General features: G+C 36.8%; 1 protein-coding gene across 3 annotated transcripts in view; it reads left to right on the top strand.

Annotated features, from left to right (window-relative positions):
- The window catches only part of Msr1 (macrophage scavenger receptor 1), a 99,519-nt gene that overhangs the window by 49,286 nt on the left and 22,669 nt on the right, over nucleotides 1-27,564 (top strand). Inside the window, exons 9-10 of one of the 3 annotated variants that reach the window (XM_006509312.3) lie at nucleotides 3,987-4,175; nucleotides 11,600-16,043. In XM_006509312.3, the coding sequence (XP_006509375.1) occupies nucleotides 3,987-4,175; nucleotides 11,600-11,733 (323 nt within the window). In that variant the 3' untranslated portion in view covers nucleotides 11,734-16,043. Of the gene's footprint in view, nucleotides 1-3,986; nucleotides 4,176-11,599; nucleotides 16,044-27,564 lie in introns of those variants that run through there. The other 2 variants (NM_001113326.1, XM_006509311.3) reach the window with 2 other exon arrangements.

Below are 27,564 nucleotides of genomic sequence, written 5' to 3'. Positions count from 1 at the left end.
TCATGGTTTAAATAACAACCGTAGATGCTCCAGGAATCACTGGACAGATATATCCCCGCTAAGACCCTCTATCGGCTTACAGGATTGCACTTGCAGCTATTAAACATTAAATGTTAAAAATGATCAAACTAACACTGTGACCAGGAAACACACATTTGTTTTGTTTTGCATGTTCTGTGGTGTCTGTGGCTCTTCACTTATGCTGGTGGTGACTGAAGGTAGCTGCAGACAACCTGGAAACTAATAGTTGTGGATACATTCCGCTAAAACATCAGGCAGAAATACCCACAGGCCAGAGACATTTGGAAGAGTACCAGCAAAGTACTAGAAGAAAATTACTGGGGGAAACAGTGAAGACTAGATACACACTTATCTGAAACTACCCATCAGGTCTTGTCTACCTGCAGAAACTCAGCAGAATAGACTAATAATGCCTATTTCATAAGAACAAATGGTACATGTGAAAGTGCTGAAATATGTGTGTGTGTGTTTATTATATTATAATGTGTTTATTTCACCTCAGATAAAATATTTAAACCTTGAAAAATAAAAACTTTGTACTTGCAGTAACTCTAAAAACTGTATTGTTTACTTTAAGCATCATAAAAATCTTCCTAACTTTGAGGGCAGGACATATGTTTTGGTAACATTTTTAACTGATCCCAGAAAAGAGACTTGTGCTTAGTTAGCTGTATTCAGTTAATATTGGGTAATATTTTCTTCTTTCTAACAGTTGAAACATTAGGCTTCACAGAGTTCAAAACATTTGACAATGCCCCATTCACATTGTACAAATCAGATCCAAAATCTGTGTGTGATTGATGAGTCTTGCTTATCCTGGAGAAGTGGCTCTCAATTTTGTGTGTGTGTGTGTGTGTGTGTGTGCATGTGTGTGTATTTTGTATGTATGTGCATGTGTGTGGATGTATGTGTGTGCACCAGTATAGTACAAGTTAGTCACAGATTCTGGGCTCATAATTGCCTTGGTCATATCATATCCAGAAGACAGCACTCCTTCCCATCCTCCACCTCTTACATCCTGCCACCTGATTCTCTACGATGCAACCCTGGGCCTTGGAGTGGGTAATATAAATATCCTGAGAGCTGTTTCTGGTATAGCATGCCTCCTTTCTTGCAGTGTTATCTTCTAGTTCATGTTTCTCAAAATGTGGTTGTTGGCCAGAAACATAAGCAACCACTCAGGCCCTATTAAATGCAAGGCCAGCAATTTGGAATTTTGCTGCTTCCCAGAAATTGAGAGCCACTTCTCCAGGGTAAGTAAGCAAGGTTCATCAATAACATCTGTGGAGGAGCAAGTACTACAAACTCTTACATAAACAACTTTGGGGACAACCTAGTGTGCATAGTCAAATGTTTGAATACGTTGACTTGTCCATAGAATGAATGATAAATATATTATGGTTGGATATGCTTGACCTTGTAAAAATAAACTCTGGGGCATAGTACTACTGAGCACAATGTAGCTGTAGTATAGAACGCTTTACACAATCATCGTTAGACTCTTTTCTGATTTTCTTAGGCACTTGCTATAAATGATTGGGTCACTTATGGATTTTTCTCTGTGGTTGTGAGTTTGGATTCTTCTGTCATAACACATTATTTATATTTCAAAAATGCTCAGAGTTTAGATTTTTGGCTTGAGTGAGAAATAGATGTGTGCTTTGGCATGGCTCCTTTAATTCTGTAGAACCAACAACATAATTATAATAATGTCTATGCCATACCACCTGTTACACTTCTGTGTGGCTCAGTAAATTAGTCATGGTTTAGGAAAGTTTCAACTTTCTTGATATGTTGTTGAATTACTATTTCAACAAAATTTACTTGAATTAGAAGAAAATTTCACTGAATATTTCTTACAAGTAATAAACTCTAAAAAACAAAGCTGTGAAATTCTATTCAGGTACTAGAAAACTGTTATTTTTGTTTTGTGTATTTTGCCTGCATGTACGTCTGAGCAACATTTGTGTGCCTTGTCCCCACATAGGCCAGAAGGAGGCATCAGATCCCCTGAAATTGCAGTGATAGATGGTTGTAAGTCACTAGGTAGATGCTAAGAATGGATCATGGATCTTACTGGTTCTCTGGAAAAGGAACAAGTGCTCTTAGCCACGAAGCCATCTCTCTCTAGCACTCTCTACCTTGATTTATAACTTAGTATTAGTCAGTTAATTGAAAGGATGCATTTGAATTGAGTTACTCATTGGCTATGATTATGAGAAAGGATGATGTCATTGCTAATCATAAATATATTTAGCTGCGTTTGACAGTTTATACATGTGATGGGTTGTGGTCATGTTTCAAACCCCACTATACCCTCCCACCATCCTAGTCTTACCCTCTCATACTTTCATATTTTGTGTGCATACAACTCACAGAGTTTATTTAGAATTGCTTCCATAGACATATGTGGAAGGATATTTACTGTTACGTAAACAACATACCAGAGGCTAACCACTGAAGACATTGATACCTGTTACCCAGGGGAATGAAGAATTGTAAACACTTGGGGGGAAGTATCTATAACTCATGTAGCAAGAAATGTTCTTGCTAATTCTAAATATAATTACTTGCTTTTCTTTGCATAAGATACATAGTTGGGCAACCTACATTCTCATTTATGGTGAACGGTATCTATCTACTCTTGAACCCCTAAACTGTCATTGGATTGAAGGAAAATAATGACACTCTGTGACACATTTTACAAATAAGATGAAAAATCTAAATAAATTTGTATGTCTCAAACAGCTAAGTTGTCCGAACAATTTTTGAAGGGTTTTTTTTTTTCACAGCTTAGTCAACAGACTTAACATTTATTGGGGTCTCATGAAGCCCAAACACTCCACACAGTACTTGAACTGGTTAATCTTTTTTTTTTTTTTTTGTATTTTCCTCAGTTACATTTCAAATGCTATCCCAAAAGTCCCCCATACCCTTCCCCCACTTCCCTACCCACCCATTCCCATTTTTTGGCCCTGGCGTTCCCCTGTACTGGGGCATATAAAGTTTGCGTGTCCAATGGGCCTCTCTTTCCAGTGATGGCCAACTAGGCCATCTTTTGATACATATGCAGCTAGAGTCTAGAGCTCCGGGGTACTGGTTAGTTCATATTGTTGCACCTACAGGGTTGCAGATCTCTTTAGCTCCTTGGATACTTTCTCTAGCTCCTCCATTGGGGGCCCTGTGATCCATCCAATAGCTGACTGTGAGCATCCACTTCTGTGTTTGCTAGACCCCGGCCTAGTCTCACAAGAGACAGCTATATCAGGGTCCTTTCAGCAAACGCTTGCTAGTGTATGCAATGGTGTCATCATTTGGAGGCTAATTATGGGATGGATCCCTGGATATGGCAGTCTCTAGATGGTCCATCCTTTTGTCTCAGCTCCAAACTTTGTCTCTGTAACTCCTTCCATGGGTGATTGTTTCCAATTCTAAGAAGGGGCAAAGTGTCCACACTTTGGTCTTCGTTCTTCTTCAGTTTCATGTGTTTTGCAAATTGTACCTTGAAGGGTTTTAATATATTTAAATGTAACTTCAATTCAGCTTTGCAATGAAAAAAAAAGCTTGCAGTTAAACTCTTGACCAGTAGGTGGCGAAAATAGTTTAATATTTAATATTTACTGAAGAAATAAATGTATCAAAACTCTTAAGAAAAAAAGAAAAGAGAAGAGGAGGGGAAGGGGTGGGAAGGGATGGGGTGGGGAGGGGAGGAGAGGGGGGGGAGGGGGAGGGAGGGGAGGGGAGGGGAGGGGACGGGAGGGGAGGGGAGGGGAGGGGAAAAGGAAAGGAAAGGAAAGGAAAGGAACGGAAAGAAAAGAAAAGAAAAGAAAAGAAAAGAAAAGAAAAGAAAAGAAAAGAAAAGAAAAGAAAAGAAACAAAAAATACTCGGGTCCAACCACGACCCCTGAAAAAGAAAATTAACAAAACAATGTGAATATAATCAGTCTTTATTTCCTATTTTATAGCCCCCCTTAAGACAGTTCGACTGGTTGGTGGTAGTGGAGCCCATGAGGGCCGAGTGGAGATCTTCCACCAAGGCCAGTGGGGCACAATCTGTGATGATCGCTGGGATATACGGGCTGGACAAGTTGTCTGCCGGAGTCTAGGATACCAAGAAGTTCTAGCTGTGCACAAGAGAGCTCACTTTGGACAAGGTAATCTGAACTCTAGTTGTTTCTTTAAAAATCAAAGTAGGCAGTTTTTTAAAAACTTTGTTTTGAGAACTTCATGAGCACTGCATGTGCAGCACTGTCTCTCCCCGCTCTTTCCTCTAACTCCTTTCCTCTATCGTCCCAATTCTTGAAAGCAGGCAATTTTTAACCATTTGGAAATCAAGTAGATACAGAAGCATGTAGTGGCGGGGGGTGGGGGGTTGGGGGGGAGGGAGCGGGAGGAATTCAGCCTAAAAGTTTTGACTCATTCTATCCTAGAAAGTAGATATAAAAAGAAAATACTATATGGCATGCATGCTTCCTGATAACAAACATTTAAGTTTCACTTAAGCTCTTTTGGTTTGTTGACAAATCAAGTCTTGTTATTGACCAGGAATAAGGATGAGAGAGTCACTGATAAAGTTTACCCTCAGCAGATAAAGTTGCAGAACTGTTTCTGGAGACATCAGCTCAACATTTGTGTTGTGCTCCAATCTGTTCTTGGTGGGCTAAGAGAAAGGCCCCAGACTTATGAGAATCCCATAGGAGTAAGCCTTGTTATTTCTGTCATTCAGATTGGAAAACATGGGATGACTCTTTGGCTACATATACTTTAATATATCTCACCTGGATAGCAGCAACCAGTTGTATGACTGCATTAAACGATTAGGGAAAGAATTTGCATTGGTAAATAGTTTTAAATGTATGCCGTGAAATGTTCATTGTCAGTTGTTTCTTCTACATCAGCACCTTATATCAGGCGTTGTGTGTAGTTAAAGATCTACATAGGCCTTGGTTCTGGATGAGGAGACATCAGGAGAGCACATGCACACTTGTATTTTCTTCTATGCTTTCTGTATATTCCAGTCTTCAAATCTGACAATCAGTTTCTCTGCAGCTGAAATTGACAAAATATAAGTTCTAGCCTTCATGATTTTATAATTGTATTATTCTAAATGCACATGGCCAATCAGAAAAAAAAATGGAGAAGAAAGCTGTATTGAAATTATACTTTTTAATCTCATTTAAAATTTTAGTATGGGACATATGTCAAATTAACATCTCTGAATACTAGAATAAAATCAGATGTTTTATATCCCTATGAGGGGTATTGCTGATAGATATGACACCACAATTTATTGATAACTATGAACCTGACTTTATGCTAAACACACACATTAATAATACTGACCACCACAATTACATCTGTTCCTGAGATGAACTCCATAAAAGAAAAGAAAAAATGGATCTGAGCAGAAATGACAGATTCTAAGTTTTCAAATGCATGTTCTAATGTGGTGACAAAATGACACACAATTAACATAAGTGTCTTGATGTACAACGTTTGTGCACACAAACTCAGGCCCTGATCTATTTTCATTTAACTTATGTTGTGTACATATGAATTGAAGACAAAAAAAAGAGGAAATTGAAAAAACCCTATATTTAACATTATATATACAATGATTTGACATGGATACAAACTTCTCATCCCTACCACATCTTCATTTTTTATTGTCACTCAATATTTGTGCGTTTACCTAGTATGGAGTCTCAACCCTATACTCAGAGCAGTAGAGATGCTGAGGCAGGAGGATAATGAAGTCAAGGCCAGCCGAAGCTACCTAACAAGACCGGTCAAACAAATAAAACAAACAGAAATAACAGCAACGATATGTGCAGATGTTAACCATCCTCTTGCCCTTACACGTACTTTTCAAAGTGAAATCTTTCATTTCATCAATAGGTTATTTATTTATTTATTTTTGTCAGAGAAGAGTTAAGAACAACGGACCTCTGAGTCCAGGGAGTGGCAGTCTTCTCTACCGTATAGAAACGACATTGCCAATCCAGAGGGATGTGCTCACAAGCAGTGCACAGTCGATAATGAGAACTGCTTTTGCTTGAAAGTAGAGGCACAATGACATCACAAAGTGACATCAGTGGTCCCCCTTCCGTCAGAAAAAAGGGAATGTGACCTTTTGTTGTAAGACCCCGTGAAAATAAATCTAAGATCACACTGCTTATGGTCAGCCCAAGTCTTTCTTCACTTCTCTAGGCCACACTACAAACCCACTGAAGAATGATTAGGAAAAATTTAAATAGTGAAGCAAGATGAGCTGAGATGGAGAGACACACAGAACCAAGATGATTAGTTCTGAAGAAAACAAATTTTAAAATGTAAGTGTCGTGGTCTACATGTCAAGGAATATTAAATGAGGGAGGCTTGCCCTGCTAGCTGCTTATGGATTAGACTCAGTGAACAACTATTTTTGTGAGATATTTGGACTCCGTTCTATTGCAGTTAGAACACCTCTCCACATTTAGTTTATAGTTCCACCCAAGGGATGGGGAAAAGGGCCACACTGAAAGCTGAATAGAGACAGAAAAGGAAACCTAAAGATAGAAATGAATGGTAGAGAGAAAAAGACAGCACATATACGAGTTTTAATTTTTTGTTATTTGCTTGGGAAAAGAAGAAGTATCATGTTAATTTTATATTGTCAACAACTACCAAAATTAAAAGAAAAAGAAAAAAGTTGAAATCCATCCACTTTATATAATCCCCATTTCAGACAGAATGTAGTGTTCTGGCCATGGTTTCCCCCAATCCCCATACTTTTTCTTCCTCTCTTTTCTTTTTTTTCCTGGTTTCAAAATAGCAAACCTGGTTTACGAGAGATAATCCTTGTTAGCTTTAAGAACAATTAGTTTTGCAGCTGCAAGCAAAATGATTTATTGGAATAAAGCTTAAAGCATGCTCCTTTAAATAGGTTCTTTTATTTGCGCGTGCTGTTTGCAAAAAGTGGAATGGTCTTTCTTTCCCTGAGAAGACAAAACCAGTGAGTTTCAGGCAGCGCAGAGAGTCATCTGGTGTTTGTCATTGTAGGTGGGAAACCTGCTCCTTATTCAGGCTTCACACCCTGGTTTCAGAGTCCACTCTGTAGCAAACAAGGATGGACTTTATCAAGCTATGGTGTTATCGCCTGGAATTTGTTTAAGAAAGCAGGAGTGGGTGGGTTGGGGAGCAGGGCGGGGGGGAGGGTATAGGGAACTTTGGGGATAGCATTTGAAATGTAAATGAAGAAAATATCTAATAAGAAAATTTTAAAAGAAAGAAACACTGAAACCAAAGCAGCTATTTAACTTCCCTTAAGTTAGGGGTGCTGGGCTCTAAACTGTAGAACAGAAACAAGAAAATTCTCCTCATAGTACTCTCTTGCTCATCCTTAGCTATCTGTTCTTTGCTTTGATATTAAATGCTATCACTTTCCATATTTAATTTTCCAGAGCAACTTTGAAAAGAAAATTGCAAAAAGAGAGAGATGGGAACCAAAATTAAACTCTGCATCTTTGACCTGTCTTAATGAATGGTTATAAAAATAATCCCAAAGATAAATGAAATGCAAGGCAATTGTTGAGCTATTGTCCCTCTACATGAAAGGGTTGTAAATGTAGGGGCTGGAGCTATGGCCCTTTTGGTAAAACACTTCCCCAGTAACCGTCTTCTGTTTTCTCTAAAAGCTATCAATTTCAAGGGAAACAGTTGTATATATGTATGGATAAATAGGAGTGGCAAAAAGATAATATGTAGGTAGGTAGGCAGCAGATATATAGATAGGCAAGTGTTTGATAACTCTAGCTAGGTCAGTTGAGTAATAATTTGTTTAGAGCACATATCTACTAAATTCCACAAAATTTATATACATTGCTAATGAGTAAGAAAGTACATCAGTGACAAACCCTGTAGTGACCACAACAGCAGAATTCTTGGAATAACTTTAGCATCTAAAGAAACAAAATCATATATACTTTTTTTTTTTAGTCTTTTTGGTTTTCATGAAGATCAAATTTTATGAATTCTATGCTACCTTTACATTAATTTTTAAAGGCAAAAAAAATACAATTTGCAATAAGTTGTAAGATACGTGTTAGATAAAATTTCCCCTTAGGCTCAATAGTTCTGAATATATTCTTGTAAAAGTAAAACAAATATGTATAAATGATTTTCCTACCTCTACTTAGCTTCTGTGTAGTGAGTAAATATTACTGGGTTTTGATGTCTTTATGTTCTCACTTGGCTTTTTGCTGCTATTGTGAGGTAGCAATTTGTTCTGTGAATCTCAGTGTGCTTTTAGCTCTGAAATGGAGGTATTGCCGTTATTTTAAAGGTTAGAGTGGCATTTCTTAACCTTTTAAATACTGAAACCCTTTAATAGAATTCCTCACGGTGTGGTGAATCCCAACCATAAAATTATTTTTATTGCTGCTTCATAACTGTAATTTTGCTACTGATGTGAATCATAATATGAATATCTGTGTCTTCAGATGGTCTTAGGTCCCTGTGAGGGGTCATTGACAGCCCCCAAGGGAGCTGAGAACCTCAGGTTGTGAACTAGTGGCTTATAGAGTAAACAGAATTATATGGAATTATAGCTAGGAAAGCATCTTCAAGCACTCAAAACGTTCCCATGGTTACTGAATACTCTTCAACTAGTAAAGGCAATAGTCATTGAAGGTATCTTATATTTTATCACCTATATATGTCCTAAGTATAAGGTCTAGAATAATAATCAGAAATTGTGGGTGCACAAATAAACAACAGATTTATAAATAGCAGAGTTTTCTGCTATTACATTGGTGACGTCAAGTGTTTTGCCTACCTACCTACAGAAACCCCCAGGTAGAAGCCATTCTTAAAGAGTATGGATTTGGTTTCTTTGCACTCAAAACAGGTTCATGGTATGGTTAAATCTAAGAATGCAGAGGAATGCAGTGATATTGATTGGCTTGAGGCAGACTTAACATAAGGATTCTGTGTGGCTTTTGGGTGCAGTTCTTATTTCTGCATGATTTTCTGTTCTGTCAGTCGAAGAATTGAACAAAAATGAAATTTAACTATTTGAATATTAGTGAGAGATTCAGTGAGTCACCAAATTGAACGAACCATGAATGTGTCCTGTGTCACATGAACAGTCTTTGAAGAGTCAGCCTGCATTTTCATTATGACCCTTGAGCACCAGTGTACTAACACCCATGAATTGCTTGGTCACAGTTTCTAAAATCATGTGTGCTCACACATCAGCACATTGAATATGTAATTTCTTTTCTCATGGAATAGCTACAACCAATGAGATTCTTCTCACTCTCAATTTTCTTTCACTCAATGACAAAAACTATACTGCTAAGCTCTGGACAAAATGAATATAGCTATAAAATAATTCAGAGCATGCCTATCAAGGTAGCCTTGGAACAGGGACCATGAACTTTTCCATTCTCCTGTCTCCAGAAGGATAAAAAAAATCATGGTTTCTCCAGAGTTTCACATGTAAATAATTTACATCTAATGAATATGATTGATATATTCCTCTGCTTTGTACTCTTTTTATGATAACATGGGAATGACCATACATTCTTATTATTTTCCTGCACTCTTTGAGTATCCCTTGGGGGTTTTCTAGAACTTTCTGTAAGATTTATGAACTATAAAGAGAATACACACACAAACAAATACCTACAAATACAGAAAGGATGGTGCTACAGCTGATAATCAATTTGAGAACTAACAAGTATTTGCCAACTTCTATGTCTTGATATGGTATTTCCATGTTATTTCTTCATGTCCTAATATTCAAGTCACAAAAATGCAATGCTATATAGACGCTCCCTAAATGTTTGAATTATCCAGCTAATTAGTGCTACATTTATATCTGAGAATCCTCAAAATTGTTTGTTCCTTTTTAATAGAAGCATTGTAAACGGAGTGTGTACCTCAGGAGCAGGTCACTTGTCTTTAGCATGCCCAAGGCCCTGGATTCCATCCCTCTGAACACCCAATTAACCAAAATAAGGAAACAAATAAATCAGAGCATAAAGGAAATCTTCTAATTACTGTTACATAAAATGTATAATATTTATAATTATCTCATCACTTAAATCTTAAATTAACACAATTTATGTGACATACTGGGGGGAATCTTGTTCTGTTCTAGGAACAAAGAAAAAAATGAGTCCTCAAGGAAAATTTCTTTCTCTGTTGTAGATTTTTTTCCATTGAACATCCACTGTGACACATAACCCTAAAATATAGATCTGATGATGTGTGTATTTTGGTAGCTCATAATGTATAACTAAAGATTTTTCAAATTGCAGACCAACTTTCAATGTAACCTGTCAAGGCCATCTCCTTCATCCATTAACATTGATTCTATTTGAGATGCTCAGAGATGATTCTAAAGTATCAAGGATTTCCATGTTACCGTTGTCACATGGAATAAATGTTTTTGTTTATAATGGAGAAGTTTTATCCATGTTTTAGGGCTTATGTTATCCACACTATTCATTATAACATTACCAGTAGCTGCTTGTTTATGGACATGCATGTTCCCATGCAATGTTAGTGATTCACCATCTATAGATTGTTCTTGAAAACTCATTTGGAGATTTGCAATCTGATACAGCCAACCAAACCTGATATAAGCACAAGTTTATAAGTTTCCTAAAGTTTCTGTTTTCAATATCTTGATAAAAGAGAGGAGAATATTCATAGTGAGACATTGAAGAAAATTTGTCTGAGAACATCAGAAACATACTTCTGAGCACTTATTTTTAAATATATTTTTTATATTCCAACTTCTTTCTAAAAAAACAACTGTTTTCTTATTGATGAAATATAGTCTTTAGTTAATACTTTAGTCTAATAATTTATTAAATTAAATATTTGATAGGTAGTCTTTCAGCAAGTAATTCTTTTTCATTATAACGAAACTGTGAATGACCTCAGAGGACATAAACGTGTTTTAGACTCACCATTTTCCTACAGATTTGTGCTTAAAAGCAACACTATTTTCAATCCAGGGTTTCCTTATAGGGTAGTTTTACAAGTGCTTTGCTAAATCAATAATGGTAGTTTCATTTAGAAAGATAGTATATTCAGTAAACTAGGCAATGATCAGTGAAATACAGCAGTAGCTAAAATCTAAGGAAGAAGTGAAGTTGCTGCTATATAGCTTTTTGTCCTGCCAGTACTTTTAGCTCCAAGTGTGTATCAAAATTTGAACATCCAGAAATACTTCAATCATCATACCATTATATAAATCCATTGTTATCAAGGCTTCCTTACTTTCAGATTGCTAAGGAAATCCACTGCATCCTTAGGGAAACAATCAATTATTCTGTAATGTGGGCTCTCACAGAACTGTGCAGAGGCTATTATAATTTTATATTATTTTGAAGTATAGTAGTTTATAAGCTGGCAGGGTGTGACATTTTCTGAGCCAGGAAGGCCAATTTTATATTCTCAGTACTTTTATCTCAGGAGTATCCAATATTTTGTATTTAATTAATTATTGGCCTAATTGCTTTGTCTCATTCAATCACAGGCACTTGACAATACTTACTGATGTAGACGTATCTGATTGTTGCAGGTACTGGTCCAATATGGCTGAATGAAGTGATGTGTTTTGGAAGAGAATCATCTATTGAGAACTGTAAAATCAACCAGTGGGGAGTACTAAGCTGTTCACATTCAGAAGATGCTGGGGTCACTTGTACTTCATAATGTATCATATTTTCAATGGCATTTATGAAATTGCAATTATGAAACCATTTTTGTTGCCCTGCTCCACTAAAATCATTTTAATGAATAGTAAATGGATTCACAATATTGGATAAAAGAAAGGGAATATTAGAAATGAGTGGGAATAAGTCTTAAACACATCAAACTTTATGTCAATAGATAAGGGATTCAAATTTCTTGCAAAGTTAATGTAGATTGTCAAATTGACATAATTTTCAAATGCCCAGGAAGACAAAAATATGTTTATTTATATGAGGGCATTTCCAGCGAGGTTTATTCAAAGGTAGCATCATTCTATGGGCACAGGATGCAGACAGAAATAAAAGGATAAAGAGAGTGTGGCACCATCATTAATCCCTCTCTGCTTCCTGACTGTGAACACAATGTCATTATCTATATCATGCTTCTGTCACCAAGATGGACCACTCAAATCCACGAATCAAAATAAGTTCTGTCTTCTCAAGTTTCATTTAGGGCAATGAGGGAAAAAGCTAACAGAAAAAAAATGTTTTGTTTTATTTTGTTTTGTTTTACCAGAAGTGAGGTTGTAACTATCATAAACTTGAGGACAATTTGTTAAATTGTTGAATTAATTTGCGAAGAGTAGAGAAAAAAATCAGAGCCATAGACTATAGGTGATCTAAAATGGTATCAGCAGAACTTAATAGGATATTCTGATAGAAATTTGAATTTTTAGATTGGCAAATAAATAGAAAAATGGATAAACAAATAAAATGAAAACACTAAAGCTCAGTTTCCAGAGGCTTCAGGATGAAATAAGAATTGTATCAAGAATTAAAAAAAGGTATTCACGTCACATGCTGGCAATGACTCTGACTTCATTCTACTCATATCCTGAGACTTGGAGTAAGACCATGAGATAAGCTTCTTTAATGTTAAAACTTCAAGATATAATAGAATCGGGCTGTAGCATTGCTACAAGTCTCTGTTCTTACTCATATATGCAGTGGCAAAGAGCAGCAAGAGAGGAGGAAGATATATTAACTCTGCTGTTTTAGGAAGAAATAAGCAAGGCTGGTTTAAAGTTGCTGACAAAGAGAACAAAGTTATGATTGTTAAAGAGGTTAGAAAAATTAATGAGAAACCTCACCCTTTGCAGAAGAAAATTATAATGGGCCTTGGTGGCAAAACCATTGAAAGGCTCCAATGTATACAAAATGCAAATTTATTTGAAAGGATAAAAGTTAAACTGGAAATTCTGTTCAAGGGTTCTCTGCTAAAAAGAAATTGCCCAGAGAAGTATTTGTCCTAGAATCAGCCACCAATGTCCAGAGACACCTTTGTAGCTGTGCTAGAAAAATCCCCAACTCTATTTCAAGATAGTAGCAGAACTTACAAACCTAATCCACATGGTATAAAATAAAAGAGGGATTGATTCACAAAGATTTACAATAGATGCCAGAAAGATACTGAGGTCAGAAAATGTGTTTCAGAGTCAGTTTCCCCATAAAGAATTCCCTAGAGGACACTGTATGAAGCTATAAAGGTGAACCTAAGTTGAAGTAGGGCTGCAGGAACCAGAAATATCCCGTGAGACAAGTTTCATGTAGAGAGTGGAACTTGTTCAAGAAGAAGTTGAAGTGTTCTGAGATAGCAGAAATAGATTTTCCAGGTGTCAGAGTATTGTAGAAGTTCAAAGGATTCCTTCAGGAACCCATGTGCCCAACACCAGATTATATGATTTCGGTATTTCTCTAATTGTTCTTTCCTCACTATGATTCATTTTGTTGTTTTTGGACTGGGGATGTTCATTCTGTAGGACTATGTACTGTAAGTATGCAACATGTAGGTTTTAAAAATAGACATTCACAGTTAAGAGACTGTCTGATTCTCAGAAGGGGTTCTGAACTTCTATTTTGAACAATTTTGAAATTCTTATGACTTTAGTGAATCTCTGAAGACACACTAAATGTATTTTACACTATGAGATTAATGTGAGACTTTAGGGACCAGGGGTGGAACGTTGTAATTTAAATGATGTGTTTGGATGTTAATTTGACAAGACTGGATATGTGATGGTTAACATTACTCGTAAAGTTATTGGGATTTAGAAAATCCAGCATATACACTGCTAGCCATCTCTTGAGAACATTTCCAAAGAGAATTAACTGAGAAGGGAAGACCTGAATTTGGTGACTCCATCTTACTATTTGGAGTTTCAGCACCAAATGAAAATAGAAAAGAAGGTAGAGAACAGATGTTCATTTCTTTGTTTCCTGATGTTACCCATGGGCTCATGATCCTGTCATCTTGCCTCCTTGCAGTGATGGACTATACCCCAATCACTTGCCAGAAGAAATCCACCATTCCTTAAGTTGATCTTATCAATTGTCTTGTACAACAATGAGAAAAGTAAGGAAGACACTTTCTGAGCTTTTAAGTGGAAAATTTAAAATAATGATGCATTAAGTGAATACTTTTAAATATGAAATTTCTACAAATGAGAAGAGAGTAGAGAAGATAGAAGTCCTCTCATACTAGGAACACAGGAAGAGTTTTTTGGATTTTGAAACTTAGATACAATAGATAGAATAGAGACTTGCAGAACTGTGTGTATGTGCTGGGCTGGGTTCTCTTCAGCTTACCTTTTAAAGTAGGATGACATTTAAGACTTCACTGCTAAACTTTGCTTTATGAGGGCAATACTATGCAGAGATTGAATCATATATTCTCAGATTTTAAATGAGTATTATAAAGCATAAAACTATTGTATTGCTATGTGATTTCTTTTTTTCTACAAAAATGTCAGATACCAAAAATACAAGGGGCATTATTGTATTCAGTTTCAAAACTGTAGAAGCAAATGTGACTCTTAAAGTTCAATGATGTTCCCTGAATCAAACAAAAATATATGAGAAATACATAGTGGAATAATTTTAGGTAATAAAGAGACTGAAATATAGTGGTAACCATCTATGAGGAATCTCTCCAGTGCCATACAACTTCAAGCAAACTTCCTGGAAAATATTTCTTCTGTTAATCACAAAAAAGTCTTTGATGCTTCATTTTTTAAAACAGATGGTTAATATTAATGATGTTGTTGTATTTGTTTCCTTAAATAGCAAAATAACCATTCCCACTGTGAAAATATAATGCTAGAATGAAGAGAGAACATCCCTATTAATCTGGATAAATAGTGACTAGGAATTTCAAGTATTTCTCTGACACTTGGCATGCCATAAATCCCAGTTGGCTGCTAGAGTGATTAGATAGAAGTGGTAGTTTGGGAAGGTTAATGAAAAAAAGAAGAATGAAGGAGTGAAGAGAAGGAGGGAAAGTGAATGAGAGAATATGAAGTAAATTTCAAGAAATAACATATTTGCTAATCATCACCGTTACATGTTAAACATTTTGAGTAAGTCAGTTTGGTATACCTTGAAGTGGCTTATGATAGACATGGGTATGAGGCAATAAATCAATTGAAGAAGTCCCTGTGTGCCATTAGTGATATTAGGTGATTATTTCTACCTTACTACTCAAATTCTATTTTGTGTGTATTTGTATGTATAATGTGTATGCACATTTGTGCATTTGTGTAATTGTGAATGAATGTGTATGCATGTATGTGCGTGTGTGCATTTATATGTATGTGCAATCATGTATATATACATGTGTGTATGTGTGCATGTGTGTATGTGTGTTCATGAACATGTATACACATGTGTGTATACATGTACATGCATGTTTTGTGAGCATCTTTGTGTATGTATATGTGTGTACATGTGAGGAAGCCAAAGGCTGATAGTGACTTTTCAATCACTATGCACCTTACTTTTTGAGACAGGATCTCTTAATGAACCTGGACATTACTGATTCAGGTAGACTATCTGGCCAACAAGCCCTAAGAATTCACCCAATGTGGAGTGTGAAGAATGTATGATTTTGTGGGTGTGCATGCATGTGTCAACAGTTGGGTGTCTTCCTCATTTCTTCTTCATATAAAATTCATTTATGTGCCATGTATGCATGAAACCTGGAGATGAAACCTGTGATTCTGGTTTGTTTTGTTTTGTTTTGTTTTGTTTTTTATCAAAATGTTCAGACGAGGGTATTTGACATTGCAAGACAGTCAACCTATAATGCTTATCCTTATATCATGGGAAATAGAACTATTCTATGTGACCTGGTTAATTCAGGCTGAGTCTCTAAGTGGCCAAGGTGGACATGAATCATGGACAGGGCAAAAACTACTTGTTTGCAAACCCTTCAAATCATTGCTTTCCCTCCCTCATTTGATGTCCATAAAATGATAATAAAGAGTTTTCTTTCAAGTTGCTTTTGTTTTCAAAACTACTCTTTTCATTTTAATCTGTTTTAATTGAAAATAGATTACATTCATGCAATATATTCTGACACATTTTTCCCTTTCTCAACTCCTCTTGGGTCCTCCCCACGCCCCCTCCCAACTGAATCCCAACCCTCATGTATCTTAACATAACATTAGACTACAACGTGTTACTTCTTCACTAACGGTAAAAGTAAGATAGTGTTCCATAGATTAAAATAGGAAATTAATTGTGTAGCTGGAAATTTAAGTTCATCGGATCTTCATGGAGGGGAAATGATGTGGGACTCAGATTAATATAATCCAGTGAAGGAAGTGTTTTCTAAACTGAGAAAGATAAAAACATACAAAGAAGATATTTCCAAGCCTTCCCGCAGATCCCTGGCAAGGACAGTGGGGAGAGCCTGCTGTACGTTGTCACAGGAGTGCAGACACTAACAGACAGAAAGGAAAATTTTCCCAATGATGGATCCAAAGTGGAAATATCATGAGCCCTCCTACCACAGAGTACTGAGATGGGAGTGAGGATAGGAGAGGCAGAGGCTGGTGTGTGTGGTAGAAATAGGCCCCCAAACCTCTCTTCTTGGGTTTTCTAGAGCTCCCATGCCTTAGATTCTTTCTCTGCACTTGCTTTCTTTTCTGTCTTCATTGTTTTCTTGCTTTCTGTGCAGATGAAATCCAATGTTTTCATGTAAATGCTACCACAAGACTATTGGCTGGATCCATAGGATACTTAGCCAGGAGCTTTTCTCAAAGCACACCCCCTGGAATTCATGATAGTAAAGTCCCAGCCAAACTGTGGGAAACTGCAGAGAAGTAAGTGTCAGAAAGAAACTAGAAAACAAGCTGGACCTGTCTTTGAAGTTCTTGGGATCTCAAGGAGAAGAATGTGGTTGGCACCAAGAAGTTTATGAGCTGTGCACAACAAGACAAATCACTAAAGGTGTTATGACAGAGCCATTAGTACACGGATGGAAACTACAGTCCAGAAATATTTGAATGTCCAAAGACAGCTAGAGATCACAGCAACTGTGTAGGAAGAGAAGTGCTATGCAATGGTGCTGCCACTGCAAGAAAAGCTGAGTTTCTGCTGGCTTTGGGAAGTGTGTGGGCATAGCAAAACTTAAAACAGAACTTGTTTTCCTTAAAATGCTGGTCAGCAGCCACAAGAGCTGTGGAATGGAAGCTCAGTCAGACCCATGATAAGCAGAGAAACCAATTATACTTCCATTCTAGTGCTTAACAGGTTTTCATCTTCCAGATAAGATATCTGTATCTTGATTCTCCCTCATACATATTTGTGATAAAATTTCTAACAGTAGCTAATGAGACAAAGGAGAGATCGCGAATTTGAAGATCAAAAGGTGTATATGGGAGGGGTTGGGAAAAGAACGAGTAAAGGAAAATTATGTAATTATATTATAACCTCAAAGATATCATTTGAGGAAAAATAGATTATGTTGTGAAAATGTACATAAGCCCTACAGTCTCATGATATTTAAATTAGCTTCATTATTTTTATTATTGCTGTCTAGAATGATAAAGGGAAAGGCAGAGAGAAACTGTTTTACTTTTCAGTAAATCCAACTTGGCCCAATTCTTTACTCAGAATTATAGGTGTGCAGGGCAAATTTTTAATATTTGATAACAATGTGAGTTTCTTTGCAATTCTGATTAGTCATTTGGGTGTAATTATCTCCCTTTGTTTTGTAATTCATGTATGACATTGTTGGGTATGTTAGCAATGTTAGTAACAGAAACTGCTTTAATTTCTGTGTTTCCTTAAAGAGCTTATGCAAGGGCCTAATTGTCACATAAAAAGCACAGGGTTGCATGGAAAATATTAGGCAAATTATTTTGGCAAAAGCATGGCAGCTGGAATAATCCATCACTCACGATTGTCATCTGCTCCTTCAGTCTCGTAGCCAGATTTGAGGTGTAAAATAGTCCCACCAGACAATAGTTTCAACTCTATCACCATCCATCCACAAGCCTCACTTTCTCATGCATACATGGAGCCATAAAATGAATTACATGTTTGTTAAAAAAATCAATAAAGTACGATTTGTGAGATGGCTCACTGGGTAAAAGCTCTTTCTAGCCATGCCCAGTAACCTGCATTTGATCACAGGAACTCACAATGAGAGGAGAGAACTGAGTCCTACAGGGATCCACCCCATAATCAGCATCCAAACGCTGACACCATTGCATACACTAGCAAGATTTTATTGAAAGGACCCAGATGTAGCTGTCTCTTGTGAGACTATGCCGGGGCCTAGCAAACACAGAAGTGGATGCTCACAGTCAGCTAATGGATGGATCATAGGGCTCCCAATGGAGGAGCTAGAGAAAGTAGCCAAGGAGCTAAAGGGATCTGCAACCCTATAGGTGGAACAACATTATGAACTAACCAGTACCCCGGAGCTCTTGACTCTAGCTGCATATATATCAAAAGATGGCCTAGTTGGCCATCACTGGAAAGAGAGGCCCATTGGACTTGCAAACTTTATATGCCCCAGTACAGGATAAAAATAAATGAAAAAAAAATAATGCAAGAGTAAATTGGGTTGATTGAATTGATTTTTTAAGGAAGGATGCTCTCTGTATGAAGTTATTTGGAAAGAGAATTTTTTTTCAATAGAAAAAGACACAGGGTGAGGATTGCGTTAGAAATTTTGTGTTGAAAGTGTAACTCCTACCCCATTTAAAAAATATATATTTGAGATCATGATACAAATACGCCATATCCTGCTCCCTTCCAAAACCTCCTATGATAGTCCACCTTGCTCTTTTCCAAATTGTTGCTTCTTTTTCATTAATGGTTATTACATTCATCTATGTGTATATATCCCTAAAGGCATGAATGCAACTAGTTCAGTTTGTATAATGTGACTTTCAGGCCTGATCATTTGGTATTGGATAGCTAACCAATTAGCTCACTCTTTCCTCTGTAAGACTGTTTCTCTCACTCTCGCCATTCTTAAGTAGCCTGCAGTTCTTTGTGTAGGGTGATGGCTTTATGAGCTTTCTCCCATTTACCTTAGCATGAGTACTGCTGTCATCTTTCAGATCATATTTAGTCAGTCATGTTGATGATGCTTTATGGATGTGTCTTTGAAAGCACATCCCTGGAAGACAGATTTCACAGCAAACTCCCTCTTCCTCTGGCTCATACAATCTTTTCTCTCCTCTACTGCCATGGTCCTTAAGCCTTAGGTACATGAGTTGTGGTGTAGATACATCAGTTGGAACTAGGCTCTAGAATGCATATACTACTTATATATGTATATATGCTTAGATGCATAAATACAACCTGTTCGGACTGTATAATGTTACATGCATACATATCTTTTTGGGCCTGACCACCCAGTATTGGATAATCAAATAATGTTCTCTTCCTTGGGGAGAACTAATGTATTCATTCCCTAGGCATGGCATTTTAGTTGGTTGTGTCCTTTTATATGGTCTTTTCTGTAGCAAATAGGCATTTCCTTGATGAGAGGTGAGAAGCACCCTTATGGGTGGGTGTCTTAGTCAGGTTTCTATTCCTGCATATAACATCATGGCCAAGAAGAAAGTTGGAGAGGAAAGGATTTATTCAGCTTACACTTCCACATTGCTGTTCATCACCAAAGGAAGTCAGGACTGGGACTCAAGCAGGTTTAGGAAGCAGGAGCTGATGTAGAGGCCATGGAAGGATGCTATTTACTGGCTTGCTCAGTTTGCTTTCTTATAGAACCCAGGACTACCAGCCCAGGGATGGCATCACCCACAATGGGCCCTCCCCCCTTAATCACTAATTGAGAAAATGCCTTACAGCTGGATCTCATGGAGGAAGGTATTTTCTCAAGGGAGGCTCCTTTCTCTGTGAAAACTCCAGCTTGTGTCAAATTGACACACAAAACCAGCCAGTACAGTGTGTATAAGGGCAAATATTTAGAAAGTAATTTTGGATAATGCTATTAGTAAAGTGACTGTTGACTGTTGTAGGTTCTTCTTCAAGATCCAAGACTTTATAGTCCCTAGGTAGTTGACTTAATTTCCAATACCAGGCATGGTTTCCTTCTTGATCAAGAACCCTTATGTCTGATTAGAGAGCTCTTGGTCACCACCAAGATGTGACTGTCACTCATACATTTTTGATTATCATCATATCATTGTGGCTCATGTTGTGGTTCATAGAAATCATGACTGGGATGAGCTGTTGATCACTTCCCTTTTTTGAATGTTTGCATGACAACTTCTGGTATCAAGAAACATAATCCTCAGGGAAGAGGTTTTTATGTCAGTACCAGCTTTTGGGCCTCTGGAAATATATCTGAAGTGAATGGTATCTTCAGCAACAGAGATATACCTTTCACCTCTTCAGAACAATCAATGACAATTGCAATGGCCTATAACGTTTGGAAGGCTCCTGGACAGCACCAAAACAGAAGAAGGCTATAAGGACTGGTGCTGGAGTTTTTACTCAATGGTCTATAGATCTTGGATACAACATTGTCAGGCCAGATAGGAAAATATTTAAACAATGTGTGAATATTTATATGTTGATTATGTGTATTACAGGTATTATGGGTAGAAAATTAATATTATTCCTTAGGATTTTTCAGAAACCCCAGATGTTTTGTTTAGGATATTAAAGTAAGCAATAGATTGGTAATGTGGAAAATTACCCTTAAAGGGTTGTAGATGTGTTTCTATAGAAAATAGAAGATTGTAAAATCTTCTTTAATATCTTCTAGATTTTTTTATAGACTAGTTTGATCATTTATATACTACAAATTATCAGGAGAAATAGTTGTAACTAATTCCCACCTTCCTAAAAATCTAAATGGTTATTTTAGAAAGTCGGGTCTATATTGAATCTTTTTATTACTATTATTTATTCTATTTTTTCTTTTTTCCCACTCCATATTTTACTTCCGGTCCACTCTCTGACTGTTCCACATCCCATACCTCCTCCCCACCCCCTGTCTCCACAAGGATGCCACAGCCCCAAGACCCCACATCCCCCACATCCCACAAGACCTCTAAACCCCCTTGGACCTCCAGTCTCTTGAGAGTTAGGTGCATCTTCTCTGACTGAACACAGACCTGGCAGTCCTCTGCTGTATACATGTTGGGGGCCTCATATTAGCTGGTGAATGCTGCTTGGTTGATGATCCAGTGTTTGAGAGATATCTAAGATCCAGGTTAATTGAGACTGCTGGTTCTCCTACAGGGTCGCTCTCCTCCTCAGCTTCTTCCAGATTTACCCTAATTCAACCACAGAGCTCAGCAGCTTCTGTCTATTGGTTGGATGCAAATATCTGCATCTCTTTCAGCTGGTTGTTGGGCCTTTCAGAGGGCAGTCATGATAGGTCCCTTTCTGTGAGTGCTTCATAGCTTCAGTAATAGTATCAGGTCTTGGGGCCTCCTCTTGAGCTAGATCCCACTTTGGGCCTGTTGCTGGACCTTCTTAAATTTTTAATATCTAAAGATTTATAATGTTAAGATTAAATGTAAGATCCAAAATTGAGAAAACAAAGCCTAGACTTCATTTTATTTCACTTCTTTCTTAATATTCAACTAAAAGTCTTACAATTTTCTTCTAGCTTCCAACAATTCATCTGCTTCAACTATGCAATTCATATGCTTCACTGAGAATTCTGTACAGAGAATCTGATTCAAATTACTCAAACAATATTTTCCTCCATCCTATACTTATTTTAACTGATAAAAAACCAGAGACGTTTATTTAACAAGTAATATCAAGCAAGTATTTATATAGGTACAATGTGTAATATTGATACATCTGAAGAAAGTACATCTTCAAAAATGAGATAAACCATAAGTTTTATTAGTTATACTGAGTTTCATATCCAGATTTTTTAGAGCAGAGCAAAATAATAAGCAATTGTATTTGTCAGCCTTTTCTAGAGGAAAAGTACTAATAGTATGTGTGTGTGTGCATGTGTGCAGTGTGTGTACATGTGTAATATGTATGTGTGTCTATGTGATTTGTGTATGTTAGAATATGTGTGTGATATTTCTGCATATGTATTATATAGGTATATGTTTTATATGTGTGTGTGTCTATCTAAGAGAGATAATATAAACTGTGTGAGTATATGTGTGTTGTATATGTGTATTGTATGATGATGTGCAAGTGATTTGTGTACTTATAGATGTGCATAATGGAATTCCTTGGTTCACATGCTATAGTCTCTATTGTCCAACAACAGCTCTACTCACACTGGCACAGCAAGTACCTGGTAGTATCTCAGTCTCTGGTGCAGAATGCCTGAGATGTCTCAATCTGATGCTGAAGATCTAGAAGAAAGTTACTGCTCTTCAGTCTATGTTGGGGCCTATACAATAAATACTTCCTTTGATATCAGCAAAGGAGTGGGGAGCAGCAGTGACACCTGCAACACGGTAGGTGAATTCACAACAAAAGTAGATGAATTTGGCTAGTAAGATATGCAAGTATGGAAGCAAATAACACAATATATTTTTCCAATTCCCCCTTTATCTGAGGCACCACCAGAAGATGCTCCCTACATTTAGGTGGATCTTCCTACTTCTGAGTTGTCTGAGCCAGAGACATCCCCATGGATGTACCTAGAAGCTTATCTCTTATTGATTCCCATCAGGCTGACAGTCAACATTGACCATCACGGTGTTGTTAATTACTAACTCATTCTCATCAGTTTTGGAAAGAAGTCAACCTCCACTGAAGAAACGTGAACACATCCTGAGGGCAGCTGTAACTCTAGTGTAGTGTTCCATTCTAAGAGGACTCAAGTATCTCTGTGGCACAAAAAGCTGCTTTCTCAGTACTCCTGCATCAGCTGGCCAGACTGCTGAGTTACGACTTCAGTACCTCGCTAGTACAGCATTGCTATTTTCCTTAACTCTCAAGACCCTGCCCACACTAATGTGGCCTTCGGGTCCTATTTAGAACCTCCCAATGCAATTTTCCTTTGCGACCAACTGAATACTTGTGATCCAATAAACCGTAATTGTACTTCCACACATATTGAGATATAACCATGAAAACTACTTCCCTCTTTATCCCGATTTCCTTGTTGTCACTTACTGTTTAAGTCTAACTTGAGTATCAGTCATTTGTTTGTTTCCCAGTCCCCATTTAGAAGAACTAATGTCCCCTTACCCAATCCCTGTTCATCTTACTTCTGAATTCACTGAGCCTGTGGTGTGTCTCTCCAGCTGCCACTTAAAAACACTTCAAGTTTTATAACTTTATTTTACTGGTAATATAATATATAATTTTATAGTCTATTGTTTTAAAACAATGCTCCGTTTAGAAGATAATATGAATAACTACTAACTCAAGCACAGAACTGCTAATAGACCATAAAAAATATTTGTTCATATAATCACTCTCTGCTTTCTTACTCTACCCTTTATCTGAGTATAATGTTAATGTCTCTGTACTGTAATATGCTTACTTTTGAACTTCAAAATAAGCTCTAAATGACTTACACATCTGCTCAGCAAAGGAGTTATAACCTTCCCTAAGTGTTGATGCCAGGGCATATTAAGTGGTCTCCCTGAACATCTCCAGACCACTCATAGCCGATTTTAATAAATTAAGGCTAATGTAAAGCATTTATACTTTCAAAAGCAGACAGGTTGGAAATATAATAAATGAGTTGTAAAACATTTCTGCAGCTGAAGATTCTCTCAAAGGAAAAGCAGTAGAGTATATGAATTGGTTTTCATTTTTATGCAATCTAAATAGAAGAGAATAGAAATAAGAAGGAAGGTGGTGGAATTGAAAGAAACTTGACTTTCCAGCATTTACTCTGCCCCAGGAGTCAGTGATAAGACTGTTGGGGAATGATAGTACCTTACCTCCTTGTGCAGAATGAAGCACAAGGAAGGAGTTTGGGTGGGGGTGAGGGAGAGCGGAGTAGGAGTTATCTAACTTAATCAATTCTCTTCAGTTAAGTATATGTATGGCATGTAAGAAGTCATTGAAGTTCTTGCACAGAAATGTGAGAGTTAAGTGTATTAAAAAACCCAGGGAATAAAGAACATAAAATTTGAAGTTAGGAGACCTGGGTCCAAGTGATAACTGTTTCTCAAGTTTACTAACTACATAACTGCTCTTGTTTATTTTCTATTGCTATGATAAACACCATATAGTTTTGATTTCAACTTGATACAAGCTGAAATCATCTTAGAGGAGGGAAACATAGTTCAGAAAATGCCTCAGTAGTTAACAGGTGCAGGCAAGCCTGGAAGGAGTTTTCTTAATTAGTGACTGTTGGTCTATTATGGGTGCTAGCACACCTGAGTCGGTGGCACTGCATTCTATTAGAAAGCAGACTGAATAAGTCAAGAGGACCCAGTAAGCTGCATATCTCACTAGCCTCTGCACCAGCTCCTGACTCCAGGTTAGTGCCTGTCTTGATTTTCCCCAGTGGACTATGATTCTCTACATGTAAGCCAAATAAAACCTTTCCCTCCCTAGTTGCTTTTTGTCATGCTGTGTCATCACAGCAAGAGAAAGGAACAAAGACACGCAATGACCAAATGTACCTTAGGAAGAAAGGACTTATTTGACTTGTACTTGCAAGCCAAAGTCCACTATTCAGGAAATCAGCATAAAAACTCAGGGCAGAAACCTAGAGGCAGGAACTGAAGCATAGACCATGAGGAAAGATGTTTACTGATTTGCTTTCTGACTCCTATAAACAAGAACCACCTGCCTAGGAGTGGTAACACCCACAGTGGACAGGGCCCTCCTATGTTAATCATCAATCAGGGCAATCTGATTGGGGTAATGCATCTTTTGAGATTCCCTCTTCTCAGGTGACTCTAGATTGTTTCAAGTTGACAAGAAATAGTAACCAGGTGATAGCTTTGGACAACTATTTAACTTTTCTAAATTGACTAGGATTTTCAAAAGATGTAAGAACAACAGGCCAGAGACCTAGCAGTATGCTAGATATTGTTTATAATTAACAAATTGATTCTGTCTCACTCTGTGAGTGTTCTCCTTGAGTTATTGTTTCTTTTGATATATAGAAGCTTTTAACTTTTGTGAGGCATCATTTATCAGTGTTTATCCTTAATTTCTAAAAAAATAGTGGAGTCCTATACAGATAGTCTTTTTCAATATTTATACAATGTAGTTTGCTGTCTTTGTTTTCTTCCAGTAGTTTGAGTATCTAAAGTTTCATATTGAAATCTTCAATGCATTTTGAATTTACTCTTATGAAGAATGATAAATATTTAACTAATTTAATTCATCTACACACATCTAGTTTCCCAGTCCCATATATGGAGAATGCAGATATAGATAGATAGTTTTATATATATATATATATATATATATATGTGTGTGTGTGTGTGTGTGTGTGTGTGTGTGTTTGTAGATATATATAGTCACATATTAGATATTTGTGTTTGTAGTTATATTTACTCATGTTAAACCATATGGTTTTTCTTTCCTTTCCTTTTTCTTTCTTTTCTCTACTTCTTTCTTCCTTTTATCCTTCCTTCGTTTTGACCCCTGGAAGGGTCTCATTGTATAATGTGTTGTCAAAATCATAATGCTCCTGCTTCAGTCTCCTTGTGCCAACTAGGAAATATTTAGTCAATGAGAAAATTATATTAACTGTAACGAAAAGATTAATTTTTTTTTACATTTCAAGTATTGAAAAAATATATAAAAGACTGGACCATATCAAAACCTCCTCTTTTTATCAACTTGAATCATATGATAAAAAGGACACTCAGTTGAGTATTTGTTGTGATCTGGTTGGTCTGTTGCCATATCTGTGAAAAACTGACTTGACTGTTAATAGATTTAGGAGGACCTGACTTTGTGGGTGGTAGAACTTCCCAGGCAGATGTTCCTCCCCTACATGAAGAAACTAGCTAATCATGAGCCTAGGTTATCCAGAGAAACAACAAGCATCATTCCTCTGTCATCCATGTCTCCAAGTTTCTGCCCTTAGTCTCTGCTCTGACTTCTCTCAGTGATGGATTCTGACCTGAAAGGGGGGGGATATCTTTTCTCTGTGAGTTGCTTTTGATCAGTATTTTATCACAGCAACAGAAAATAAAATTATAATATACTCTGAGTCCCAAAACTGTATAATCTATAACTTCCCACGTAGCAAACACTATAGTACGCTCCTTCATTATTGAAGTAAGGCTAATTAAAGTTATTTTTATTGACCAACAAGAGGTTGACTGATGTGGTATTTTAGAAGTCCATAGCAGTATGTTTGAGCAATGAACATTATAAAAAGAAGTCTGTTTTAAGTATGTATATCTAGCCTCTTTTGTGTTTCTGCAACTGAATACTACAGATCAGATAAATTATAAAAACAAAGTTCATTTGTCTCATGTTTCTGGTCTGAGGCTATGGCTTCCACCTTGTGGTTGCCTACTTGCTCTCAGTGTGCCATGGAATTATAGGATATCACACCATGAGGCATGGAGAACATGTGAGACATAGTTAACATGAATTTCAAGAAATAAGTCATCTATCACAAGAATGAATTAACTTAAGGTAAAGCCATATCCTTCATATCCCTCCTAATTCCACCTCTTAATACATCAAAATTGGGATGGATCATGGCCACTGCTTCTGAGGAAAGCCACTATATTCAAATCAACTGAAATGCACAACACTTTAAACAAGTTTCATAAACATCAACACCATAAGCTACTGACACAGAGAGAAAAGTGCAGATGGCAAACTTAGGCTTGTTTTTGGTCAAACTAATTCAAGAGGAAGATTTTAGTATTTCTTTAATCAATGCAACACACTCATGTGCTTAATTTATGCAATAGTTAGCTCAGAATGAACCGTATCCAATTCCTTCCTAGGTAAAGGCTGTGTTTTGTGTTGGTGACTCATTTTCAGTGATCAAAGTGAGTAAATAAAAATACATAATATACACTGTTAGTTGGTCAACAGTAAACTCTGTTAGAAACAGAGCCAAAGCATTACAGCTATGAGATTAGTACAGAGACTCAACCATAGTTTTACTATTTTAATGCTCGATTTAAGTAATTATCTCCTAGGTATTCACTACATTGCTACTCTAATCTTTTCATGATTTTAGTTATTATAATTTTAAAGTAACAGGTATTTTAGGGACATGGTAGATTATAGTTTTATGTATCATTTATGCATTTTTTATCTTTTAGGTTGTCAAACATAGATGTTGCACTTTTCTACATCCTTCATCCTCCACTGCTATACCCCATCTGGTAGAATCTGCCTGATAGATTATCTCCCTCAGAAAAATCGCCTTCTTCTTCCATATCATTTGTAATCCATTATGATCTTTTCTTCCTGATCTCTTCCTCACCTCTTGTGACTCCTGTTTCACTTTAAGCACACCAACTAACACACATGAACACATATTTGTATGTAGACATGTACCCATTAATACACACACACACACACACACACACACACACACATTGTTTAGCTGGGGTGTTGACTTTTAATAATTTTTTATTTTCATATTTAT

The sequence above is a fragment of the Mus musculus genome, chromosome 8 (assembly GCF_000001635.26).
Source record: "Mus musculus strain C57BL/6J chromosome 8, GRCm38.p6 C57BL/6J".
Taxonomy (NCBI): domain Eukaryota; kingdom Metazoa; phylum Chordata; class Mammalia; order Rodentia; family Muridae; genus Mus; species Mus musculus.
The sequence above is the reverse complement of the archived record's forward strand: the minus strand, read 5'-3'. Positions and strand labels throughout refer to the sequence as shown.